Source organism: Pezoporus occidentalis, unplaced genomic scaffold, assembly GCF_034315485.1.
Source record: "Pezoporus occidentalis ecotype Australia unplaced genomic scaffold, CSIRO_AGI_Poc_V1 ctg47, whole genome shotgun sequence".
Taxonomy (NCBI): Eukaryota; Metazoa; Chordata; class Aves; order Psittaciformes; family Psittacidae; genus Pezoporus; species Pezoporus occidentalis.
This window is the reverse complement of record NW_026915802.1, coordinates 1,246,432-1,268,261: the sequence shown is the minus strand read 5'-3', so window position 1 is coordinate 1,268,261 and position 21,830 is coordinate 1,246,432. Positions and strand designations below refer to the sequence as shown.

Sequence of the window (21,830 nt, the reverse complement as noted above, 5' to 3'; positions counted from 1 at the left end):
CCTGCTACATGCCCTGCTGAGCTAGTAGGTAGGGAGAAGCTAGTAGATAGGGAATACTCAACAGCACAACATTTCACTGCCATGGCTACAGGTCCAGGTTGAATCCAGTTCACATCTTAAGGAGTGCAGAGAAGAGCCTGGATCTGTCTTCATCTGTTCCATGTAAGTCATTCTCATTCTCTGTATCACACCTGAAGCAGGGTAGATTTAACAAGGAAAAGAGACTTGTTGGTGACAAGACTGTCTTCCACTTAATTGGGATGCAAAATTAATTGAGCTATAATCCAGTGTGCTCTAAGCATACTTTAGTTCTTATGAAATCATAAAACTTGCCTGGGTCTGAACACATCATTACCTCAAAAAGTAAAAGGAAGTACATGGACTGCAGACGTTAATGATCCAGAAAAATAAGTTGCTGGAGGCCTCAGAAGACCCATATATAAAAGGCCTGTTTTTTTTGGATAATCTCTACACAAGAAGAGACTTTGAGAGAAAACCAGTGACAGCCATCCACAGTCTACTGATGCCTCTGTAAATCCTAATCACCAAAGCTGTTTGAAAACAACTTGTAGCACAACACTATAGATCCAATAAAAGAGGCACAAGATGTGGCTGATGCAAACTTAGTACAGTACAAAGTAAGTTTTGCTATTTATACTTAGCAAATTATAATCTCAAATACCTTAATAAACCCTTTTTTGTATACAAAGAATTGAACCCTGTGTTCACATACACTCTGATAAAGTTGAGATAAAAGTTGCCACTGAGCAAGTTACAGCTTAGTTCATACAAGCTGTTTCCTTGCATCATCTGATATCTGTAGTTGAAGGACCACAAAAGGTGTCTGAAGGGATCTCTGGAGGTGTCCAGTTCATCCTCCCCCCTCAGAGCAGTGATGTTGCCAATGGGCTACCCACATGAGACTTAGGTGTAAGAGTAGATGTAGAGTCTCAATCATGAAACATGATTTTTTCATGACTGACACTCTACCATTTCTTTTGATAACCTGTGCCAGTGCTGCCCTATTTGCCTTAAAAAGACATTTTTTTCTTGTGTCCAGCCCAAGTTTCCCAAAATACAACTTCTAACCATTCCTGCTGCCTTTTTACCATCTGCTACTACCAAGGGTTTGGTTCCACTGTCTTTGTAACTCTCCTTCAAATAATTGAAGTCTACAGTTAGACCCACTCCCCTTTAGTCTCCTCTGTGCCACATGGAAGGACGCCGGGACCTACAACATTTCCCTGTAGATCACGTGCCCTGAGCCCCTGACTTTCCTTGCTAGCCCTCTTCAGCACCTCTTCCTATTTCAGGTGGCACACTACTCTCTCTGCTAGTTCTTTTACAAACAGGATGCCAACAACAAATGGACTACTGGATAACAGTTCCTAAACACACTAGATCCATCAGATCCGCTTAAATCCACTGGATACTAGGCTGTGGAGTTTTTTACAGTGTTTCCTAAATAAAATAATTTTTCCTCCCCTCTACATTACAATAAAACAAAAGCAGTAGTTTTGTGAGGTGCAGAATGAATGTTCCATGGTTCCCTATGGACTTATGTTCCTGAAAAGTTGTGAGCTCTCATTGAAGCTTTTCTTCCAGCTGAGCATTTGTAAGTGATTTTACCCACATGATCTCTCTGGTGTTTACTACATGCACACTGTACCCTTTTCCAAAATCAGGTTATTTACAGGGTCCTCTAACTGGCTACATTCTGAACCTGCAAGAACTTAAGTAGCTGTGAAATTTATGCCATTTCCCAAATCTAACTGAAATAGACCAACAGGTTTCAAAGTTACTGGATTGGAATGTGAGGACAGGTTAACACATGCACAAAGCATGAGAACATAAGCCTTATTCCCTTAGGAAGGCTCAAACCCCTACTTTTATGTTCTTCATGCAGACTTGTCTGGACTTTTGAAGCACATCCTGCTCTAAGGGGTTTTGCTCTTGGCGTCCCAGTCAAGAGAGGAACAATCTAGGGTATCAGAATAATTCTAACCCAGTGAGCATCATCCCCATCCAGTTCCTGCTATTTTAAGTGTCTGACCCCTTTTAGGAGGAGTGACTATGCACAGAGATTTTTAACAGGTTAATCAGCTAAATGCTTATCTCTCCAAGATGGTAAATTAGTGTCTGGAGTACAGCAGGGAGCCAGATGCGGCTTTTATTTGCAGGTAGGGCTTGTATTTAGATAGGCATCAGAGAAGGTATCTACCACTTCCACTACACTGGGGGACAAGGAGAGAGGGAATGAAGTCTGGAAAACTCTGCAGTAGCTTTTCCTCTCTGCAGAACAGAGGAGAAGCTTATTCTTCCAGGCAATGAAGGTTTTAACTGTTTTAACTTTCGGAGATACTTTCCATCTCAATTTTCACAAATCAGCAGGGACTATTCTGTCCCTGACATTTCCCCATGTGTAGTGAACTCTCCCCTGAGCTTTCCTGTGTAGCCTTTCCCTTTTTGTGTCTGTATTCACACATCTTAGCACTGAGGTTGTGCCCTCCTTTACCATCACTCAATGTTAATTTCCTTATTTGAAGTATGCAGTGCTGCTGGCTGGGCTGAAGGAGGTCCCTTGCCATCCAGCTTTTCTCACCTGTTTCATGATCTCAAAGCTCTTCCAAAAGGTAGGTCAGGGCCATTGCCTCCATAAGGCCAGAAGCAAGGGCAATTTATACCAAAGTGTGGCGAAACTGAAGTAGAAGGTAAGGTGGCACTCATACTTAGGTGTGGATTTGGCACTTACAGTTTAGTGGTGGACTTGGCTGTGTTAGGTTTATGGTTGGACTCAGTGATCTCATAGGTCTTTTCCAACCTAAATGATTTCATGATTCTATGATGTACAACAAAACATTCTCCAAATATTCTCGTTGAAACAATGTATAGAGAATAAAAAAAAGTCAGCCTAGAAGACATACTGCTTCTTTCTTCTCTGATGTTGAGAAGTCAGTACTTTACCTTTGCTTTTAGCTTCCTTCTAGGTGAATTTAAAACTCATTCTGTATTTACTGAGGCAGGCCAGATAAGTCAGTAAAGGCCTTGGCTTTCTAGAGGTGATCATATCACCAATCATTTCTTCTCTGTTCTGCACTAAGGGCTTAGATAAGAAGGGTTTGGTTTTGTTTTCTTTTCCCTTAATGGATAGGTTTCTTAATTAGGACAGGGGAAAAATGACTGCGGCAAATTAAAACCAAAATGAGGTAGCAAAGAGGAGGATCTGGAGGGGAGGGGGACAATCAGAGACAGCTATTGATTTTGAAATGATGGAGGACCCAAAGGAGAGCACATAACTTGGAAAGGAGACTCATCTTTCAAAGTCCTGTTCTTGCTTAAAACCAATCAGTCCAGGCAGAGGTGTCAGTTGTTGTTGAAGCTCTGGCATTAGCTTTGTTTTCAGACAGAATTCAAATTTTGGGAAGACTCACAGGTTCGTAAGAGGATGGCTCCTTAAGCAGATCTTCAGATTGTGGAGCTAGGAGTCATGGGATAGAGCTGAACACAGGAAATCTGAGTGGAGCATTGAGAAATTCTTAGTAGGCAGTGGTAAAAAAAAAAAAAAAACAAACCAAAAAACAACAACAAACATTTGGGAATAGTTTCTTCCAAGGACAAAGTGTCCTTGCTGACAGGAAAGCCAGGCAGAGGAAAGGCAGCAAATATACACTGAATATGGGAAAAGCACCAAGATGTAACACCATTCTCACTCCCATTTGTTGCATAGCAGGTCCCATCTTTTCTAGAACAGAGAGAATTAATCTGGCATCATCTTGCCTTGTCTGAGTGTCTGATGTAGAGCTTTCTGCCACTCTAGTCAGCACACTTTCATATAGACAGGCATCTTCCCCCTCGGCTTTTCAGACAGCATTCCTCTAAGATTAAAGTCAGATGTTAGTCTGACCTTTTGTGAAATATAGCCAGCCCTGGAAAGAACACCACCAATCTTGTAATGACTGTTTGTCAGCTTATTTTCATTGCTGTGACGAAACCTAACTTTGCAAATTGCTGATTGTCAGATGTCTATGAGAGGGGGTTGGGAAGATTTTTAGCTGCACTACTATAAATAATCTGAAGCCATTCTAAACCTGGTCAAATGCTATGTGCAAATAAGCTCCTTTTCAGCCCAGAGAGCTGAAAACATGCCATAGATCCTTTCAAAGCAAAGGGTTTGTTCCACCATGTAGGAGACCTTTCTTCTATTCTTCACACTGACATTGTTCTATCATCATAATGCTGATGACAAAATGACATCTCTTTTGCTCCCTGTAGGACTGGCAGTTTGTAGGCAGTAGCATGTCCTTGTTCACAGTCCCTTTTTCACCCTCACTTTCTCTTGCCTCCAAGCAATACTAGAACAAGTGTAACAAAAATCTCTTTTCCCTGCCACCACCTCTTGTCTTTGTAGCTCAGATGCTGCCACGTTGCCTGTTCCCTGCCTGAATCCCGACTGGGGGCAACATGTGTAATTAGCTGGCAAAGAACACTACATTGTCTCCTAACACCCTACCCTTACTTGACAACAGCAGGAGCTCCCCTCTCCAACAACTGTTTCTGTGGCTGCTCCTGCCATTGAGAGCTGCTGCTGGATGTCAAACATGAGCATAGGGATATGGTCTCCTCCAAGCCCTTCCTGGCCCAATGCTGTGATTGTACTCCAAGAGAGATCCAAGTCTGGCACGCTGTTTTGACGCTTCAGCACTTACCTGAGCTGAAAATGTGACCAGTTTGCAGACATCTCCTGGCTTGTGCAGGGGTGTTAGGCAACAAGGCAAGTCTGTATAATCTTATTACTATCCTTGTCTAATCCACTAGCACTTCTTCCCTTCCTGTAGGACAAAATGATAAGAGATAAATTAAAGAAGGATCCCTGGTGAGCAAGCATAAAGAAGTGAAGATATAAAACACTCTTTCTGATGCCTGTGGCCTACCCACTCCTGCCCATAACTGCAAGCATCATTGCACACTGTTCTGGAATGGCAGAGGCTCCTCGGTGCTGAAGGCTGCAATCCCTGGCTCCAGAGATATTTAATACTTCCTTTCCCTGGAATTTACACAAGAAATGCTGGATTTACAGGTGACATGGAGCCTCCTGAAAAAACATGGGTACCATAAGGGGAGTTAAGTATGCAGGTACCCAGGGTTTCATTCACTGAATAATATTTTCTATACAGAAAAGTGGGAAAGAGAGAAACATTAGTCACTTACTTGCTTAACTGAGATCTAATAGGCAAGGTCAGTACTCAGCCAAGAATAGATAGTAGAAGTCTCCCATGATGTATTTTTGTGACGAGAAGTTCATAGCACACAGACTGATCTATTATTGGGCTTCACTATGAAAAAAATTAACTACCATGACTGTGCAAATTAGCAAATCTCTGCTGTATGGAGATTGCTTCACCTCTACTGAAGTGCACCTATTTGTTCTTTTGCCAGCCCTCTGCAAGATGACAATACCTGTTTGTCAGTGTCTAGCATGCTTTTCTGTGCTTTAAACAAAAAACATTAAAGGGAAAAGATGAGTACTCAAGGGAAGATGCTGCAATGGCCAGTTTGGTGAGGAAAAGCACCGGACCTTTGCCTTGAGCTGTGTTCTGCATGTCTGCAGTTACAGTAAAGCAGAAGTGACATGATGACCCATCTGCTGGTCTGCAGCACCTCTCTGGTCTCCTGTGGCACTTCAACCTATGGGACCAGCGTGACCATCTACTTGGTTTGTTCTTTCCAGCTTTTGCATATGGGTTTGTACAGCATTCATCAGTGTTCCTCCCGAAGCCAAGCATTTCCAAATATGTAAGGCCACGAAGCCTTTTCTCCTTCAAGTTTTCCCCATGGACTACAAAGCAATCATCTCCCTAAACTTCTAACTGAGAACACAGGAGAGCTATGATTTATATGGCCTCAGGGGCCCCTAAGCACTAAACCTAGGGAGCTGATGAAAGAAATAAGTCCTCTGAAGATGAAAGGAGTAAGGTCTCTGAAGATGAAAGGAGTAAGGTCTCTGAGAACACACCTTAGCTCCTGTGGTACCTGAAAGATGCAGCTGTACTTTTTTTGCCAAGTGCTACAGCACAGGACATGCTCTGATCCAGCTGAGCAAGAACAGAAAACATACGCCATGTGGGCACTAACAACAAGTGTGAATACACTAGGTGCAAGGAAGCTTTATGTTACAGTTTGCACATTTTCCTTCTGTCTATCCTTGGAGTCTTGCAGTACCTATTGCTGTTGAGCTCCAAGCTTCTGGTGATGCTAGGGTTGAAGTTGTTCTCTGTGATGCTTCCTAAAACACCTCTCTTGCAGTGCGGGTGTGAGCTCTTCCAACAGACAGCTCTCTGCACATGCCTAAGAACTGGCAACTGGCTCAGCCTTCACTGTTCCTGAAGACACTGTGTGGACACAGGAGCAAGAACCAAATGTATCATAGTAATTCAAACCACATCCATTCTGTCTTTGCAGCCACGAGTATATGAGGTACCAAGACAGTGGCCCCCTTCTGCTGAAAGATGGTGTATGCAAAACCCACCCCACATCCCAGTGTCTACCACTTTCCCATTCTAGAGAGAGGGCAGCATGGTCCTTACCCATTCCCAAAAGAGGGAGAGTGAGTTTGGGGCTTTTAGAGTAAGACAGAAACATTATTGCCTGGGAGCCTGGCATCTGCCAGGGAGAGAGAGTGCGGTCGCCATGGTAATTCTTTGCCTCATTTAACTGCAAAGTAACCTCCTGTTACATGCAGCCATTCTCAGCACATCTGCCCTACACACAGCACAGGCTGGGCACTGCCTGTGTATCCACATAAAGAGCAAGCCCCTGCCCACAGCCACACACACACACTCTACATTCCCTGCTGTGCAACACCCTTGTCCATGTGTACATGTATGTGATACACAACATGTATGTGTTGAGCAATGCACATTCCCTCAGCTCTCTCCCATTCATATCAAACATACCTCTAGATAACCAGCCAGGGTTACAGTCCCTGCTCCTACAACTATAGGTCCCTCTGCTGCAGGCATAAGATGCTTTAGAAGCACAAGATAATGCATACTCAGCCAGCCACCAAAAGACGCACCCACCCTGTCTCCCCCAGCCTTGCCACAAGACCTACCTACAGCTCTTGTACAGTTTATTCCTGGATATATTTTGTTTCCATGCTGTGGCATGAACAAGGAATAAATTCAGCTCTGCCTCATTCATTTTCCTCTGTTTATGCCACTAAGAAAAAAATACCTCTGAGAGGCAGATCTGTAACAAGTGACTGTGCCTCTCCACAGTGCCATCTCACAGGAAGCTGGTGGTCAGGTCATTGGGTGCTTCTGACTGGACCCTGCTGCTCACATTTCTTCGTAGGTAACTAGAGGAAATCAATCTCAATTCCATTTCTCCTCAAAGCACCCTGTGGGTTCTTGCCAGAGGGCTCAGCTCCCTGCTGATAGAAGGGAAACAGAAATCCAGAACTGCAGTGACTGATTTTATAGCATAGCAGAAGCACAACAGATAGGGGCCCTGAGCTGAGTCCCTAACTCCTCTGCTACACAACAGCAGATATCACCTTGTATCAAAAGATGAAACTCAGCTCCCACTTAGGCCACTAGACACAGTCTCCCAAGCTACCAATGTCACATCAGGTTCCCTCAGCAATTCCAAAAGGTGCTGGTGTGATTAGCGTTTGGGTAGTGTTACCAGGGTGGGCACAGACCTGCCTGCAGTCAGGCCAGGTGGCAAGTAGAAGCTCCTCAGCCACACATATATGACAGCTCCAACTAACAGGGCCCATGGGAGCTAGCAGGCATAGATCCGGTGGAGCCTCAAGTTCCCACACTGCATGGTGCAAATGACTTTTCTGCCTCTTGCTGTGGTGAGTTTTAACAAAAATGTAGCAAAGGCAGTCAGTCAGGGATGGCCCTGACCTACATGAGGGTTACAGTCACCTGAGTCTGACCGGGTTGCTAACAATCGAGTACTACTTATTACTGCTGCAAGTGGCCTATGGAATGTGCTGAGAAGGGCTTCAGGTGAAAGGTCTCCTTTAGAGAGCTGGCAGGGATGCCTGTCCATATCCTTTTGGACCCACTCTCCTCCTCATAAATGTTTCAAGCTCACCTTGCTGCCCTGCATCTCTGGACAAGGCAGCCTCAGTTATTGCAGGACTAGTCACACTTGCACATCTCATCCTCCTCCATCTCAGGGAGGTGACAGGCACCTTCCCGCCCCTGCTCCCCTCTCTTCCCATCCCCATCATCACTACCTACCTGCCTGCTTGGCTGTGGCTGAGCTCAGGTGCCTCTGGAGGAACAGGCCCTGCTTTTAGCCCTGCACAGGAGGTGGGACCCAGGCAGAGTCCATGCTGCTGGTAGAGCCCACCACCAACACAGCTGGGGTTGCTCCCGTCTGAGAAAGATACCTGATGCCTGAGCACACACTTCCCTCTTATGGCCATGCCCGATACAGCAGCTACCCAGGGCTGCAGCATCTTCCCTGGAAATGTGATTTTCCTGTGAATAGTGACATTTCCCATAGTTGCCTCTTACACTCGTAGGGCACAGACATCTCTCCAGTGCACCTGGGTGTCAGGCCAGCTGTGCCGCCATGCCGCCCTGTTTGGCTGATGTTGATCACCACACACACAATGTGAGCTGTGTGAGCGGGAAAGACAACTGAAACTCCTGGTATGTGTCCTGCCAACTGCATCACACTGTCCGTCTGATGTAAGCCCAAGTACCCATTCCTGGTCCTGGGGCAGATTTCCGCTATGGCAGGGCACTGCCTCTAACATCTTTCCTTTCCTCAAGTTAATAATGGCTTTTACTGACTTTGATTTCAAAGGGAAGGTTTTAAACTACCTAGTTATGGGTAGTTGAAGATTCTGTTTCTCTCTCACCCCATTGCACTACATGTCAAAGCCTCTCTCTCTTCTGTTCAAATAATGATAACTTTGCGAAGAGGAGTGGCAGCAGCCTTCTGCTTTCCTGTACTGACCTTTTTCTCTAGACTGAGCTTCAGGTAGCTGGTTCTTTCTGTGCTCCCATCACCCCTAATACAAAATTTATAATGCAGGTTATTATACTGCACAGAAGGGGTAGTTTCCCCTTACATCTGATCTATGGCCACCTTCCCCTAGCCACCAGGTCAGGTCAGTTCAGTTCACTGAACTGAGGGAAAACTAGTTAATTTTCTATAAGGTAGTTTTCAGTGAGTTGAACTGACTCACTCTACAGGTAGAAGGCTGAGAATTAAAACAAAACAAACTCCTTTAGCCATGTGTTTCATCGTCTTCCTTCATACAGTTCTTATAAAGAGGAGGGAGGCAGGAGAATGAGAACCTGCAAAACTGTGCTTGGTACCTGAAAGGAAACAAACTGCTCCTTCCTTCCTTCTCCAAACTAAGGTTTGGTCACTGCTCAGGTACTAGAGTATTATCCTCACCATTTCTCTTCTTCTGTATGGTTTGCTGTGTTCTCATGTGCCACCTTTGTTAGTAGTATCAGTAAGGGATGAAACCAAAACTATCCACAAAGACATTTTAAAGGGAAGACACATTTTAAAAGGACTTGCCCAGTCTACTGCAGTACCAACAATGTTGTCAGAAGCAGCAACAGCTCTGGTCCTCCTTGAAGCTAGCCACAGCAGCCTGGTTGTGCTCTGCCAGACTCGGTGCTCTTTCCTAGAGCTTCTCAAAGCGCTCTGCAGCCATTGATAAAGCGAGACCACATCTGCTCTGAACCTGTTTGCCAGGGTACTGATGGGAGGAGGGTTTGGGGTCACTTCCATAGTGTCAAAAGTTGTAGCCCCAGATCCTCAAAAGTATTTAAGCACCAAAAAAGAAGTTAGGAATTAAAATACCATGGGGCTCTGTGTCCTAATGAGGATGCAGTTATATTGGTATTCAATGTTTTCGCTGATACAGCTGATAGTGCTTAGAAAAGTTCTGCTCAAAAAAAAAGCCCTATTCTGCTGACATAAACTGCCTGCACACAAGGAGGGCTTCACTGGTATAACAGTGCTGCTACAGCGATTTCACATGCATTTACATGTAAATGAGGGCTTTGTTTATACCGCACAGATGCAGCCTTTCACTTCCTCCTGTTGGGGAGGGGAGGGTAACGGTCTCCCTACTCTCATTTTATGAGCTAAGAAAGCAAGTCACAAACAAAATGAGCTCATTGGCTCAATATCGCTCAACATGGCTGGCAGAAATGACAGAGACATCGGTCATAGGTTACAGCCACAGGACTTTCTTCACTGTTAAGAGACAGGGAGACAAATGAGAGTCACTAAATAGGAGCCTCATCAGGTCAACTACACAAGGTCAAATCCCTGATGTGTTTGAGACAGAGGGGCTAGTAATGAATGCACTAGGGAGTCCTAGGGGACTGAGGTGTGTATAGATGCATAAAGCATTGCCAGAAAGGAACTGAACTTAAAGGAAGTTCTTACTACCCTGTTTCACCAGTTGCCAAGCTAAGCAGCAATAGGCATGGAGTGACAATGAATGTCCACAGAGAATGAACATGGAATCCACACAGGTGGTAAATAACATATCACAGGAACCAAAAATGAGATCAGAAGCTACTGCGATTACCTTGCTGCAAATCACTGCTGCCCACGTAAATATGCACTGAATGTACCTCCACTCTGCCAATACTCCTGTATCTTGACCACAGACTTGGCCAGGCCATACTTCCATGAAAAAAAGACAACATAAGCCAAGAAAGATAAAATAATTGATACCATCTCAGCTACTTATTCCTAAACTTCCGTCTGGAGACCAGTAACGAGTGGTGTCCCTCAGGGATCGGTGTTGGGACCGGTCTTGTTCAACATCTTTGTCGCTGACGTGGACAGAGGGATTGAGTGCACCCTCAGCAAGTTTGCCGATGACACCAAGCTGTGCGGTTCAGATGATAGGCTGCACGGAAGGAATGACATCCAGAGGGACCTTGACACACTTGTGAGGTGGGCTGATGCCAACCTCATGAAGTTTAACCATGACAAGTGCAAGGTCCTACACCTGGGTCGGAGCAATCCCAGGCACAGCTACAGGTTGGGCAAAGAAGAGATTCAGAGCAGCCCTGCGGAGAAGGACTTGGGGGTGTTGGTCAATGAGAAAATGAACATGAGCCGGCAGTGTGCGCTTGCAGCCCAGAAAGCCAACCGTATCCCGGGCTTTATCAAAAGGAGTGTGACCAGCAGGTCGAAGGAGGCGATCCTGCCCCTCTACTCTGCTCTCCTGAGACCTCAAATGGGAGTATTGTGTGCAGTTCTGGTGTCCTCAACATAAAAAGGACATGGAACTGTTGGAACAAGTCCAGAGAAGGGCCACAAGGATGATCATGGGACTGGAGCACCTCCTGTATAAAGACAAGCTGAGAAAGTTGGGGCTGTTCAGCCTGGAGAAGAGAAGGCTGAGTAGAGACCTCATAGCAGCCTTCCAGTATCTGAAGGGGGCCTACAAGGATGCCAGAGAGGGACTCTTCATCAAGGACTGTAGCAATAGGACAAGGGGTAATGGCTTTACAGTTAAACAGGGGAAGTTCAGGTTAGATACAAAGAAGAAGTTCTTTACTGTAATGGTGGTGAGGCACTGGAATGGGTTGCCCAGGGAAGCTGTGAATGCTCCATCCGTGGCAGTGTTCAAAGCCAGGCTGGATAGAGTCTTGGGTGAGATGGTTTAGTGCGAGGTGTCCCTGCCCATGGCAGGGGGGTTGGAACTAGATGATCTTAAGGTCCTTTCCAACCCTAACTATTCTATGGTTCTGTGATTCTAAACTTGCCTCTTCTGCTCTACTAAACCACATATCTGACACAGATACAAGGTGAAATGCATGGCAAGACCAAACTCAACATTTTTGCTAGAAAAGTTTTAATCTATATCAGCTTCTCTCAGTGGCAACTAAAAGGGTTCCTGGAGCTACAGCCTATTTTTTTTGTCCCACAGTGTCAGTAAGTGACCTGTTGAGTTACCTCATCATACAGTTACAGTGCAATGGCATAAAGAAAGATTCAAAACTCAGTCTCCAGAAAAAAGCAGGTGCTGTCATGGGCTGGGTGAAATATAACGGAATTGATTAGATGTTACTGCTGGCCTTAAGTTGGTTATAAGATACAGTCTAGCTCCATTGCAGAGAAACAGTGATCTCCATTCTAAAACACTGCTCCAGTCACTGCCCAAATGAGAGGCAAACACCCAGAAATTTGAACTGGGGGGAGGGGACAGGGACAGACATGGACATGACTCTGAGTACTGTTTTGCATAGGAGACTTGGGGACAAGGGACATGAGGAAAACCAGATAAAGCATAGAGAAGAAGGCTCCAGACAAAGCTACGACAATACTGGGAGTCAGCCCTGACTGAAACCTGGAGAAAAATAGCTCTTTGGTACTAGCTGAAAGAAGGCTGGAGCCATGAGCAAGGAAATATCTTGCTGCTTGATCCCCTCACACCATTGGAAACATAATCTTATACATACCTTGCAACTTAATAAACAAACAAATAAATAAATAAATAAAGTAAATACAGTTACTTCCTTCCTTCCTAACTGAAGGATTAAACTTTTGGCTAGCTGTATGTATCAAAATGAGTAACAGCCACAGGGGGTTAAATCAATCTGTCATTAATCCCATCCATCACACAGGACTTCCTCCCATGCTCTGTTCTGCTGGCCAAACCCCTGATCCTACACATATCATCCCAGCCCCTCTTACATCTCTGTTTTCTTGTGGCTCATCAGACCCCTATTCACATGCATCTTTCAGCCGATAGTATATCCTCTCAGGCCTTTTGTGTCCTGACCTCTTTCACGCTTCACCACAAAAATGTTATGCAAGCCTGGCTGGTTTCTCCAGGCAAACACACTGAACAGAGAAGTTTGTCATGTTTACAGATTCTGGTCCAAATCAGTGCCCAGAAATAGGTTCAGTCAAGGCTTCATTGCAAAAAAAAGAGGGGAAAATAGTCTGAACAGTCTTATTAGCATTGTACAGTTTTAGAGGTTAAGTTATTTCCAGAACAGTATTATTCTCCAAGCCAGTGAAAAAGAAGCTGTGGTGAGCCTAGAACTGTAGTACTCACAGCGGGAAGTGTTAAGGACAGGGAGGGTCTCTCCTGGAGCAGAAACACAATTCTCAAGTTTAGCTAAATTTAAGCCAACCAACTCCATTATTTAGAAATATGTACCTGCCTCCCCTTGCCTCTTCCAGAAGGAAGCAATCTGCTGTAGGCATTCATGGCTTACATACTTATCAAGATCTGCTGAGGACAAATGATGGGCATTTCTACACCAAACTAACCAACCTTCCAAACATCGCTCCCTCTCATGAGCCATGCCAAGGCCTCTCCAGCTTTCCATGAAGTTTTGCTAGCAGCTTGACAAATTCTCATGGGACACCCAGCTAGCTAGCTGCTTTCTTCAACAGCTGCGACGTCTCCAAAGAGCTTTCCACACTCCTGCTAATTTTTCTATGCTTCAGGCAGGCATTCTGCCATACAGTCCTAAGCTATAAACCAAGGTTCACTGCTCCCCTGGAGTAATTTCCCAGCATACTCCTTGCACTTTCAGTGCTAGGTTGCTGTAACTGTTAAACAGGAAACAGAAACAATGCTCACCTGACAGCACTGCATTGGACTGTCCAAACTGTAGCTTTTTCAATTACACTTTCAGCACTTCAGCCTGCACCTGGAGACTGAAGGTGAAGAAAGGCACCAGAAGAACATAGACTGCTTCTCTCAGAGCAGCATGCCTGCTATTAACTGCCTTGAATGCAACAGAGGGGCCACTGCTTATTCTGTCTCTGCATTGCAAATATAAAAGTCAAAGGCTTGGGTTTATTTCTGACGACAGCCATCTTGAGACTTTCCATCAAGAATCTCTGGGTAGCTGGCATCATTCACATACTCAATTTTGTCTCAGTTGCCTACGCTCTCCTTTCTTGAAGGAAATTCTTCCCCTCGGCCACATCTCAGCGATGAGTTCTGATTATCTTTTATCAGTGAAGAAGGCCCTTGTTCTCTCTGTTTGGGATACTGGAGCAGAATTTTTTTCTGCTACACTTCTCTGCCCCAGTGGTTATGCAATAAACCCTTCCTGAATTTGCCCTTCTGCTGTCTGCAAACTTCACAACTCTACTCTGTGATCCCCAGACCTATGAATGGTAATAGTACCCACTGACTCATGTCGATGATGTAAGCTCTCTGTTGATACGAGCCTGCTGTGCAGCAATCCCTGCCTGTTTGACTTGTTACTTATGGTCCACTCTTCCTTTTGACTCATTATATATATTTTCTTATCCAGTCCTTTGCTTAACTCAGTTGACTGAGTAAGGTTATTTGCTCTGCCAGCTCACAGGAATAGTATACATGGAACCTAGAAGGAAACTTCAATCTGGAATGATGCTGTTTTGAGTTTGTTTTGCTCTTGTTTTGCAACTGCATAGTCCAGAGGCAGAAGCTGCAGCCTCCTGTGTACATGGGTGTCTCGTGTGTCACACAGAGCCATCCATATCAGAGCTGCCAGCGGGTGCAACTTCAGGAGCTCTGTGGCGTGTGCTTGGTGTGGCCTGTGGCAGCAGCTGTATCCTGGGATGGCACCTCCATGCCAGACTTGTCTTCATGGATATCCCAGATTCTTCTGTTACTGCAGCCTCAGGGTGAGTATGGCCTTCCCTGCCCCTGTGCTGCACTAGAAGGGGCCTGATGCCCCTCAAACACGAGGTCCCACACTAAGGCCAGGCTGGGTCCTGGCAACACAATGAGGTCCCATGTGTAGGGGAGCACTGCAGCCATGGTGTGAGACTGCCCAGTCCTGCACAAGTTAACCAGGGGGTCCCTTAATGTTTTTTTCTTCCCATTTACTAAACTAGTACTAAAACCATTGCACTGTAAGTGTTTGTGCTAGTTGGGTTTAAGGACAGATGAAGTAACCAGTCTGCAGGGTTTGGACTCTAAACAGATAACACAGCAGTGAGATCCACTGCCTGGCAAGTGAAGCAGCTTATCCTCTCTAGAAGGCATTAGCAGAGGAAACTTCTCGGTATGCAGGTGGGCAGGGAGTGGAGGGTGATGCCTCATACATGCCCTGTGAGTGTAGGCTGGTGGACCATCTGCACACCATGGCAAAACTGGTCTGTATAATTTAATCCAGTCTATTCAGATGGAGAGTAGATGGAAGGAAAATGCCAACAGCCAACTATGGTTAAAAAAAATCCTACAAAAAAGGTACTGTGGTATGTGGTCCCCTAGTACATTTCTCACTCATTTGCTCACTCATTTCCTTTTTTCATGATAACATTTGCTCATTCCTCATAGATTCTGCAAAAGCCCTCCCCTCCTTATGTAGAAAAAGCTCAACAGCACCTGTCTCTTCTCCACCAGCACTCCTAACTGTAGTCAATCAAGTCCACTTGCACAAGCACCCAAATGCTAAACAGGGGTATTCGCAGCTTTGACTACTAGGTCCTTCCTAGCAACACCCGTCTCTTCCATACTCCCCATCCTGCAACATGAGAGAGGGGACGCAGCCCATCCCATCTTAGCTGATGGCTCTGTCTCACTGCGTACCGAAACCAGGTGAAGAAAGAATGCTTCTTAGGCAAGTCCACACCTGCTTTAGTGGCAGTCAAGAAAAGGGAGCGGCCATAGACAGCAAGAAAGGAACAAAGTCTCACACCCAGCCTGTGCTTGTTACCCCTGAGCCAATGTTTGTACCCCTCATTACAAAAACCCTCTTGTCCAAAGGTGACCCAGAGATATGGAGCATACTGGACACATACTGCTGCCTACAAATACGCTAAAATCAGGCTATGAAGCTCTCCCAAGACTTCTGGAGAGAATAAAAATGCCTTTCACAGAAACTAATCCACTTTTGTTAGGAACTCCATGTTCGTATCAAATTTGCAATGAGATCTGTGACTGAAGCTCCAAAATGTGACTGTAACACAGAAAAACAATTACCAATAGTAGCAAATCAGAAGAGACCATTTTCTTACATTCACCTGCTTAGACCTGTTAACTTCCCTTGTGTTAAATGAGCTTTGTTTTTATTGTTTCAAGTTACATTCTAAGAAACAGCATAGCCCTTCCCTCTCAATTGCACTGGAGAAAACAAAGGTCATACTTCTCCATCTCTTCATCATGTGATTAAACACATTTGGCTGTTTCCTTCTACCAGTTAACACTCCTGCAACTCAAAAACCTCTAGATGTGTTCCTTTTCCCACTCCCTCACCAAGATGTATACAAGTTGTACAATAGCACACACATCCAGGTGCTTTGTGGTTTGCAGAGCACCCTTCCTCTCATGTTGTCTGTGTAACATCTGGAAACTCAAACTTTATTAATGTTGGTAACATCTACCCCTGAACTAAACACAGTGCTTAGCTCACCCAGTCTTTGAATGAAGTATGTATTTCCAAACCATACTCAAATTCATGGCCAAATATGATGATTTTTAAACACAGCCATGGGCAGAGTTAACAGACTGGCAGCTTCAGTTGTCAGGGATAGTGGCTCAGCAAGGCAGCCAAGCATGCACCAATCTTTAAGCAGGACTTTAAATCCTATTGACTCAAATTCTGCCTGGAGCTTGTCTAGAGCATTTCCTATCAGGTCCTTCAGTACCCAGGCGTACTTGAACCAAGACATACCTCTCCCATGTCGATCCTAGGCACAAAGGGCTTTGCAATAACTCGGTCTGACCTCCTAACCCACCATTCAGGGTTTCACTCAGAGGTTCTCCTGCCAACTTGCGGTGGGTTAGTTACTTCAGCGTTCACACAGCCCATCATGACACAGCCCGAAGCCTGTGTGTCCTGGAGCAACCCCTACAGCCTTGAAAACAACTACTTCAGTCATCAGCTCCCTCGACTCTACACAGGGAGGGCAGCAGAGAGGCTCACCTGCTACCTCACCCCACCCTGGTCCTCTCCTTGCTCCAGCGACTGGGGTGCCCTAAAGAAAAGGCCGCCTCCAGTCACAGAAACGGCACCAGCCCGCGCCGCTGCCCACTCCGCACCAGAGAAAGCGCTTACGGGAGCACCAGGACCCTCCCTCACACGCTCGGCGCCCCGCACCGGCGCTGCCCCAGCCGGAGCCACCACAACCAGACAGACCTCAGCCCGGACGTTGATTCCCAACCACGCCCTAGCTCCGCAAGCCCACTTTGGCCCCCTCCCATTGGCTGCTACCTCAGCCATCACCTTGCCCCTCCCTCCGGTCATTGGACGGACCCCGCTGCTCGCTCCTGCCCCTCCCTTACCCTCGCTCTGTGATTGGCTATCTTATCTCCGGTTCTTCGTTCCCGGTTCCATCTCTGCCAAGCGATTGGACAACGTTCACCTTCTGACTTCACCTTCCTCCAAACTTTCCGCTTTGCAATTGGGCAAACCCCTTCCTTCACCCCACTCCCCTCCCACCTGATTGGCATGCGAGTCTCTCATTGGGCTCCGTCCTCTGGGCCACGCCCTCTGTCCCTGGCGTCCGCCGCCAGCCTCGCACGCGCGCCGATGCGTCGTTACAGAGCCCATCCCCGAGCGTGACGTACCTGCCGGTGATTGGGCAAGCGGCAGCTCGCGCTTCCGGTGCGGTGCGGCGCGGCCGGGCGGGGGTGGTGGAGCGGGCGCAGCGGAGCCGGCGGGATGGAACGGCCCGGGCGGGCTGCGGTGGTGGCGGGTGCACAGCCCCGCGCTAACGGCTGCAGCGGCGCGGGTCACGGCACGCTCCCCAACGGCTACGTGCGCGGTCTTTCCGCGCCCGACACACAGGTATGCGTGCGCACGGGCGCCCTCCGCCTCACGGGTGGGGCCGGCACCTGGGAGGGTGTGTGGTTTCCTCGGGGACTCCGGTGGCGGGAAGAACTTGTGGGGCCGGCTGCTGTGCGGCCGCGGGCTGTCCTCGGCGCTTTCTTCCAGGCGCTGCCCCCTTGCTGCCTGTGGGAGCCGGCAGTGCCCCCGGCACGCCGGGGAGCTGCGGGAGCTTGCGGCTGCCCCCACTCGCCGCGACTGCAGGCGGGCTTCGGGAAGCCACTGAGCCGCCGCTGTTGGAATGTTCGGTACAGCTTTGCTGGCCGGTGGGATCGGGCTTGTGCCCTGCGGCCCTGCGGTGGGGTGAGAGGGCGGCGGGTAGCGCCTTGGTCACGAGCGTGCCGCGGAGGGTGTTTGTTCGCCAGGCTGGCCCTCGAGTCACTTTTGTGTGTTTACCACAAGGCTTTCGGTTTTGTTGTTTAGCAGCAGAGCTTTAAACTTAAAGCTCACTACAATATAATAGGTCTGTGCTTTCAAATAAAAGGTTTTAGCAGTCCTTCACTACTGCTTTATTGTTACAGGTGTGATGCACAGGGGTACAAGTAGCCTTGTTAGGGGCTTCCTGTACAGAATAGTTAAAGGTTGATGTAGCACTTCCCATCTAGCTGTATTGTCACCTTGTGATGCGAGTGTCTATCTGTGCTTTCAGACTTATGTTTGTTTCTCTGCAAAACACCAAAATTTTTTGTTACAGTGTAAGGAACATAATGGCTATCATTGAGGCAAGCCTAACTGTATGGAATAAGTTGTGTTTCCTTGGACACCTAAAGCTGCTTGAGAAGAGCCTTCCTCCATGTCATCTGTCCTGTTGCTCCATGTTTTTCCAGTGTAGGTTTTTGCACTCACTGTGTGAACCACATTGAGAACTGATGCAGGGTAAAACTAAACTTCCTCCTGGACCCACCAGGACACTTACCTCATTTCTTTCACTGGATGGATGCTCATAGTCTTGCCCTGGCATTTGGGAAGTAATAGCACAGTGTTGGGAGTGAACAGATGGAGGAAGATGGTGCAGTACTTTGGCAGCAGTGTCACCTTGTACTGGTTTGTGGAGCTATAGCACTGGTAGTCTGGCCTTGCAAACACCAAGCATTGCTGACTATAAAACCATAAGCGTAAATCTTTGCACTAAGACCAGGCATGGTGATTGTGAGCATTCTTCTGCAAGTGGTGCTTCTTCCCTGTCCCCCGTATTGCTTTTAAAGAAGGAGGTCTGATTACCATTGTGCTTTTCTGCTTCTGAAGAACAGAGAAGTTAGGGTAGGGAAGTTCTTCCTCAAGGATTTTTTCAGCTGTATCTGGAGAACATGGGAGATACAGCACATGAATAGCAAAGCCATCTATGTCAAACTGAGGAAGCTTAAAAATCTTGATGTTTTATGAGACATTCTAGTCAGTCAGTAGCTTGTGAGTAATACTATGCCCAAATATGTGTTGAAAGCCTGAGGTGTTTGAGGTAACTATTTCTAAAGTGGGGAAAGGTTCATTGGCTTTTTTCTAAGATTTCTTAGAACAACTTCTCAAAAGTGTAGCAGCATTGGCAGAGGATGCACGAAGAGTGTAAGAAAATTTTGTATCTTTCTGGCTTTGTATTTTTTTATTTTTGTATCTTTCTGTATCTTGCTGGTCAAGCAGAAGTTTATAATTAGGAGTCTTGCATTTGTTTCGCTATAATTTTATGTGGGCCAGCTTGCTAGCTTTCAAAATAAGGTTCTAAACATTAGAACCTGACTGGAAGAAGAGAGTGTTTAGGTGTATTTGCTAGCAAAGATATAGTTGCTGGTGTATCACGGATTTGGCCACTTGGATTGGCCTTTTGGCTTTAGAATTTTGGTTGTTGCTCCTTTGCACAGAAGGAAAAAATGTTAATGCTTACCATGTGTTGAATATATTTGTGTGTGTATGTATGTACCACATACAGTGCTTGAGAATCTGCAAGTGAAGTAATCAAGTACCAAAAAGGAGGGAGCTTTTCCTACTTCGGAGAATAAAAGAGAAAAGTAAAGGTGAGGAGGGGAAAAGGTGCTTTTAAAAGAAAGTCCTTGAGGGAAGTAGGAGGCAAGAAGAGATCTAGATAAAATAAATATATTGATGGGAAGAGGAGGGAAAAGAAAAAACATTGGTATAAAGAAGTGTTGCACTGCCAATTTATCTGGAAAAGCCTGGAGCTTGTGAGGGGATAGCTTAGAGACAGGGTATTACATCACTGTGCCCTCTGGTAGGGCTTGGTAGTGGAGGAATTTTTAACTGTGTGAAAAGAGGAGTCTGCCCCTACCTAGGATATCCCTGCTGTGGTTAGCTGAGTAAGTTTTGTGGTTTTGGGGGGAAGGGTAGCTGGGTTTGTGTTTTGATTTTTTTTTTTTTTTTTTTTACCCTAAATTGTTCTTATGACAGACTTCAGGCTTTCATTACAAATCCCTCTACAGGGACTGGTATTTAACACGGCATGAGCTCTTCATTGTTATTCCAGCATGAGCAGTAATCTATGTATGGGTTCAAAACTGATTTAATATTTTGTGTAATAGTGCACTATGTAGGATGAAAGCATGACATCTCAAAGGGTATTGTCATGGGGAAATAAGCACAGCCAGGAGAAAGAAAGCAAGTCTACGTAAAAGAACAGTGAAGTTGCCTCTTCAGGTTCTGCGTGATTCTATTTTATATGCCTTTCTGGTCTGTTGGAGAGAGTGTTGAGAGAGAGTTTGAGAGTTCAGTAGAAAAACAGTATTCAGGATCTATCTTGACACTTGTGGGAATAATAAAGAGTGCAAGGAAAATTGCTTTTTCTTTCTGCAATGCAATTTTAAACTGGAATGTATTTCACTGTTGCAGTGCTTTGCTCTGAAGCAAATGGTTAATGGGTTTCTAATATTGCATCTGAAAAAAAATTCTTGCTAAAACTATGGAGATTGGGGCATCTTTAATGGGACAAGGTGTCCTTATTTTCTATGATAACTTATTGGAATCTACCTATTATTGTGAATATATTTTTAGTAATATTATTTTTTTGGACTTTTTAATTGAGCTTCTCAACTTAGAATGGTTTTGTTATGCCTCTGGAAGTTAAAGAAGAAATCATCTCAAACTGAAAAAAAAATTAAATTGGAATATAGGTTTTAGATATCAAGTTCTTAATTTCTGTTGTGTGTGGTATTTCCCAGCCAGATAACAAATTTTAGTTTCCTTCGTGTTTCTAGGAAGTCTACAAATGCCATACTGTAGCAATCTCCAGATAGCTTATTGCGTCTTTGCCTTTTGTAAATGTCTAATACTACTTCCTCAGGAAGACAACGAATAGTTTGGTTGAAGAGAGTGGGAGGACCGTGGGATTTGCATTCCTTTAAAACTGTCACAAATCTTCAATTCTTACAGCTATTAAAACAGGCAGCGCAGATTTTCAAATTTTTTCAGTTTTTTTTTTTTTTTTAGTGTGTACATACTAAAACCAGCTTGTGTGGTCCTGTGATTTGTATTTGGGTGTTTAGAGAGAGTGCAATCCTACCGTTTGTAGGCTCATCTGATGAGATACATCAGGATGCATGGGCGTGATGGCTTCATCTTGATTTTATAGATGCTTTTGCTGGAATTAAGGTTACTATAGTTTCTTCGGGAAAGCATAATTATAATGATGAGGGCAACAAGGATTGGAAGCTTTTCTTGTTATAGTGAATTAATGATAGTGGTGTGAATAAGCCCTTGTTTCAGGTAAAGTTTGGGATGAGATAAAGATGTTAAATAACGTTGAGGACAGAATTGTTTTGGTTTTGCGTTTTTTTTTGTTTTTTTTTTCCACCTCTGCGTACAAAATTAAAATGCAGACGTTTCTGGTAAAAAGAAATAACAATTTATCCCAAAGAACTGAATCTCATGAATTTATCCATGAGGAAGTGATCTGTCTCACTTACTCAGCATTTGTGAGACTGCATCTTGTGTATCATGTCCAGTTTTGAGATCACCAGAACGATGCTGACATAGACATGTGAATCTGTGACTCCAGTAGGGATCCCAAGCAAAAGGTGGGACTGAGGGGAC

The 21,830-nt window shown here is 45.4% G+C and overlaps 1 protein-coding gene and 1 long non-coding RNA gene across 4 annotated transcripts in view; one reads left to right on the top strand and one right to left on the bottom strand.

Moving 5' to 3' along the window:
* Positions 1 to 67: 67 nt before the first annotated feature.
* LOC134172768 (uncharacterized) lies at positions 68 to 17,461 on the bottom strand. Of its 3 annotated transcripts, none has more exons than XR_009968004.1 (3): positions 17,184 to 17,461; positions 4,707 to 4,829; positions 68 to 191 (listed from the first exon to the last, which is right to left on the bottom strand). It is a non-coding gene; the product is annotated as an uncharacterized LOC134172768 (long non-coding RNA). The 3 variants fall into 3 exon arrangements; XR_009968003.1 differs by lacking the exon at positions 17,184 to 17,461 and adding an exon at positions 13,181 to 13,813; XR_009968001.1 differs by lacking the exon at positions 17,184 to 17,461 and adding an exon at positions 13,239 to 13,810.
* Positions 17,462 to 17,573: 112 nt separating this feature from the next.
* SPTLC2 (serine palmitoyltransferase long chain base subunit 2) overlaps positions 17,574 to 21,830 on the top strand; it is a 79,005-nt gene continuing 74,748 nt past the window's right edge. Inside the window, exon 1 of the mRNA XM_062636159.1 lies at positions 17,574 to 17,759. Coding sequence (XP_062492143.1) covers positions 17,634 to 17,759 — 126 coding nt within the window. The 5' untranslated portion in view covers positions 17,574 to 17,633. The remainder of the gene's footprint in view (positions 17,760 to 21,830) is intronic.